The following is a 4,201-nucleotide window of genomic DNA, read 5'->3' on the forward strand; positions in this document are numbered from 1 at the left end:
CCCAAACGTGAGAGAAAACTGCTGGCAGATTAAAGAGGAACAGAGAATGGCAGGTTTGCATCACCACAGGTGGTGCTCACATCTGCACTGAAGGAGTCCTGACCTTTGAGGAATGTGGAAGTCAAAGGAAAGAATGAGACTTCTCTCTCTTCTCCAGTGTCCTTCTTCATCTATGAACTAGAATAAACTGTGTTTTGAACAATAAGTTGAGTGACCAAAATCCAGCAGCAGTTTCTACAGAGATGGAGTTATGCAGAAATGGGGTGGTGACAATGGTTTCATTTGCATTGAGAGGTCTTCCCAAGTGTCTCACTATCTTCTGTCAACAGGAGATGAGGCCCTCTCAAACAGATGATTCCATTCAACTTTCAACAAGTTATGAATTGGTGGCATTTTTACTGTGGTCAAATATACAGAACTTAAAGTGCAATATTTTGCCAATGTCATTCAAATTGTGCGGCTTTAAGCACATTCTTTTTTCTGTGGTATCTTCGCAGCCCTCCAGCCCTGAAATTTTACATCATGCAGAACTCCACTGAGTTATCCAGTTAGCTTTTCTCAGGATTGTTGCCCTTGGATTAATGTCAGTTCATGCATTCTATGTGAATCCAATTTGTTGTTCTATTCTTCCATCCTTTGGCATTTCTGTTGTTTCCTGCTCCTGGCTAACCCTGTGAACTCTGCTTGGGTTTCTTTAAATTCTCTGGATTAGAGTGGGACAGCTGGATTTGGCTATTTTTGTTTGTTTGCTTGTTTGTCTCTTGAGATAGTGTTTCCTTACCCTAAATTAGGCTTGAATTCTGTGCCTAGCTTAGAAAGACCTTGAATTCCTGCTCTCCTATTGCTTTCTCTTGAGAGCTGGAAGTATAGATGCCTGCCATCACAGCAAAGAATTACTGAAATGAATGGCAATGTTTTTAAAGACAGTGTTTCATGTAGGCTACCCTGAGATCAAGCTGACTAAGTAGCTGAGGATGTACTTGAACTCCAATTCCAATAGCCTGAGTCTTTGGAATGCAAACATTAGAGATTAATTTATTTAAAGAAAGGGTAATTATATAAGATTAAAAAATGAATAGTCATTTGTTTATCTTTTATACCGTGTTCAATTTTTGATAGTCTAGCAAGAAAGATTAAGCAATAATTATCATTTTTATTAACATTAAGTCTCTAATTTTCTACAGAGAAACAATCATGATAACAAACATATATGCCTATAAATATTGAGAAAAAGTAAGTACATTAAAGTTGACATGCTCTGGAGGGAATTCAAACATCAGAGACCACAGTTGGACTGTTTGTTTTCTTTATCCAAAAGACACAGCAGAAATGAGGGGCACATATATTACTGAAATTGAACACGGGGGGACTGAGTGTTGGGAAGCTTAATGACAGCACCACAGAGGTGTTCAGCAGCCAAGGGCTTGGGTTCACAGTCTGGGTTATACAAAATGATAAGATGGAAGCTAGAAAGTAAAAGGACAGAAACATGGTCACCAGGATCAGGATGGTGCATGTGGCTCTGTCCTCGTGGGAAGGCCTTTGGGAGAGGCTGTGGCTATGGATGTGCTGAACTCGATGCTTGTGTTTATGCAGAACAAGGACCATGGAGCCACTGGCCCAGGCCATGAGAACCAGACACATAATATCACTTACAGATAGAATCACTGCTTTTATTAAGAAAGTTAATCTCTCAGGCACAGTTGAGGAACAGTATCTTTGTATTCCTTTAGTGATCAGGTTATTGCTATTCTTTGGACCAGGTTTGATCATAGAAACAGGGATATTGAGCAGAAGCTGTAGGATCCAGCAAAGGAAACAGCAGGTGACAATGCACTTTGAAGATCTAGTTCTGAGGTTCAGCCACCCCAAAGTATCGGGGTGAAGCTTAATGGCCTGAAAGCCACTGAGGAGGGAGGTGGTGCTGAGGGAGACCCCTCTGGCTACTCTGTGGAAATAGAGAAGAAGTTTGCACCCAGCCTCCCCCAGGAAAGATGTCAACCCAAAGGTGGCCACTGTCTGAGGAATCCCTTTGGAGAAGAGAACCAGAGTGTTTGATATGACCAACTGATTGAGAATCAAGTTTTTGGGTCTCACCACTTGTGCAGTGAACAATGGAAAGTTATACAGATGAAAGAGGAAGGAATTGGCTAGGATTCCAACAGTGGTCTGAATGAGGAATATCATTCCCCAGTTTAAGTCAATGTGAACTAATGCTTCCATTTCTAGGAGAGGTTGGAGTTTTGCTTTATTTGATTCAGTGAAATTTGGAGATGGATTTTTAACTTGAGGTTCTTTGAATGGGAAATGTCCTCCATAGATTTACGGTATTTGAGCGTTTCCTCTCCAGTTAGTGACTGTTGATGACTTCATGAGTCCTTTAGGAGATGGAGCCTTGCTGGAAGAAGTCCATCACTGGGACAGAGTGAGGGAGTCTTGAGTGCAGATGGCCCGGCCCCACTTACTGTTGTTTCTCTTGTTAGTCTTTAGTCATCCAGTTCCTTACCTTCCCCGCCTCTGTCCCTTACTGTTTGCGTACCTTCCTCCTCATGGTATATTATCTGCCTGGAGCCACAGACAAAAATAAGCTCCTTTCTCTCTCAGCTGCTTTCTGTTATAACATATCACAACCACGCACAGCAGCTAGAGTTACTCCTATCACATCTCGAAATGTCTTTTCTACCAAAGCCAATTTTTGTTGTGAATATGAGCATTAAACAGGTCTTTTGTAGGTGCCCAGTGACTTTCCAACAGCATTGTTTGTAGCAGCCCACTCGAAGCTCTCCACTCTAGTCTCTGGAAGATTCAGTGGATTGGCACTGCCCTGACAGAGTTCTGTGCAGCTATGACCTACTGAGGAAGTGCTGTTGACTGCTTCTCTTTGAGGAAACACCAAGATTTACAAAAAAAAAAAAAAAAGATTGCACAGGCATATCTCTCTCCTTTTATCTTAGAAAAGTGAAAGTAAGTCACAAATTCTAAAATTCGCCTTTGTGAGGGCCAGCAAGCAAAACAGAGAAGACACAGGGAGCCAGGCTGCCACAAAGTATCATACTTTGTTTGTGCATTTAGAATCAGGTGGCTCAGCGGATAAAGTTGTTGCCAAGCCTGACGACCTGAGTTTGATCCATGGGACCTATGTGATAGAAGAACAGGACAAAGTTGCTACAAGTCGTCCCCTGCCCTCCAAATGAACAACATGACATATGCACACACAGCCATGTATATTAACAATGTAAAATAGGGCTTGGAGTTTAAGAGCACTTCAGAGTTTTTCAGAGGACCCTAGTTTAGTTTCCAGCGCATACCTTATTAAGTTCCCAAGTCCCTGCAATTATGGCTACAAGAATTTGTATGTTTGTATGTCTCTTCTGGACTCTGTGGGCACTACACTCAGATATACAAATGTGTGCATGCATGCACACACACACATGCACAAATAAGAAGAGTAAAAATACATCTATTAAAAGAAATAAATGTAGATGTGTACTTTTTCTTAAACATGTAAAATGCCAAAACTTGTGTTAAGAATAAGTCATAAACATAAAATTAACCTTAAAAAAATAAGAATCAACCAGGCATAGTTCAATTCCAGCACTCAGGAGACAGAGAGAAACAGACGTCTGTGAGTTTGAGGCTAGCCTGATCTGCATAATGAACTCCAAGATAGCCATGGCTACGTAGTGAGACCCTGTCTCAAAAACTAATAAAGAAGCAAGCCTAACTTATCAAAGAATTCCATATTAATCTAGTGATGAGAAGTTGTTTGCATTGAGTTTAAGCAGAATTAGTTTAACATAATTCCACAGAATTCAATAATTGAATGAAATAAAAGTAAAATGTTAGGTGATAATACTGTAAAGTATTTTGCAAATACATGCTATATATTCCATATGTATCATATAAATACATAGCTTTTAAATACCTTCTCTTTTGGATTTTAGATTTTGAGACTAGGTTCTATTCTATAGCCTAGGCTGGCCCCGAGCTCCTGAGTAATCTGTCTCTATGTCTGGAGCACTGGGATTACAGGTGTGGGCAACCACACTCAGCTCAAATACCCATCTTACCAAAAGCAATCAGAACTTCTGAAAAATAAAAAAGATCTGGCTGAACATCTAAGGAGGTGGAGGAATAAATCCAGAACCTCTGCAGGGAAACCAGATGGACACAGAGAGCACTGTACATGTGTGAATGAAAA

The 4,201-nt window shown here is 40.6% G+C and overlaps 1 protein-coding gene across 1 annotated transcript; it reads right to left on the reverse strand.

The window, feature by feature from the left end:
* Positions 1 to 1,269: 1,269 nt before the first annotated feature.
* On the reverse strand, positions 1,270 to 2,223 carry LOC126493796 (vomeronasal type-1 receptor 1-like). The gene has a single exon (XM_050130901.1). It carries the CDS (start codon positions 2,221 to 2,223, stop codon positions 1,270 to 1,272), a length of 954 nt encoding a protein of 317 aa, XP_049986858.1.
* Between the last annotated feature and the right edge of the window lie 1,978 nt (positions 2,224 to 4,201).

This window comes from Alexandromys fortis, unplaced genomic scaffold (genome assembly GCF_014885135.2).
Source record: "Alexandromys fortis isolate MF-2015 unplaced genomic scaffold, M_Fortis_MF-2015_v1.1 scaffold_339, whole genome shotgun sequence".
NCBI classification, from domain to species: domain Eukaryota; kingdom Metazoa; phylum Chordata; class Mammalia; order Rodentia; family Cricetidae; genus Alexandromys; species Alexandromys fortis.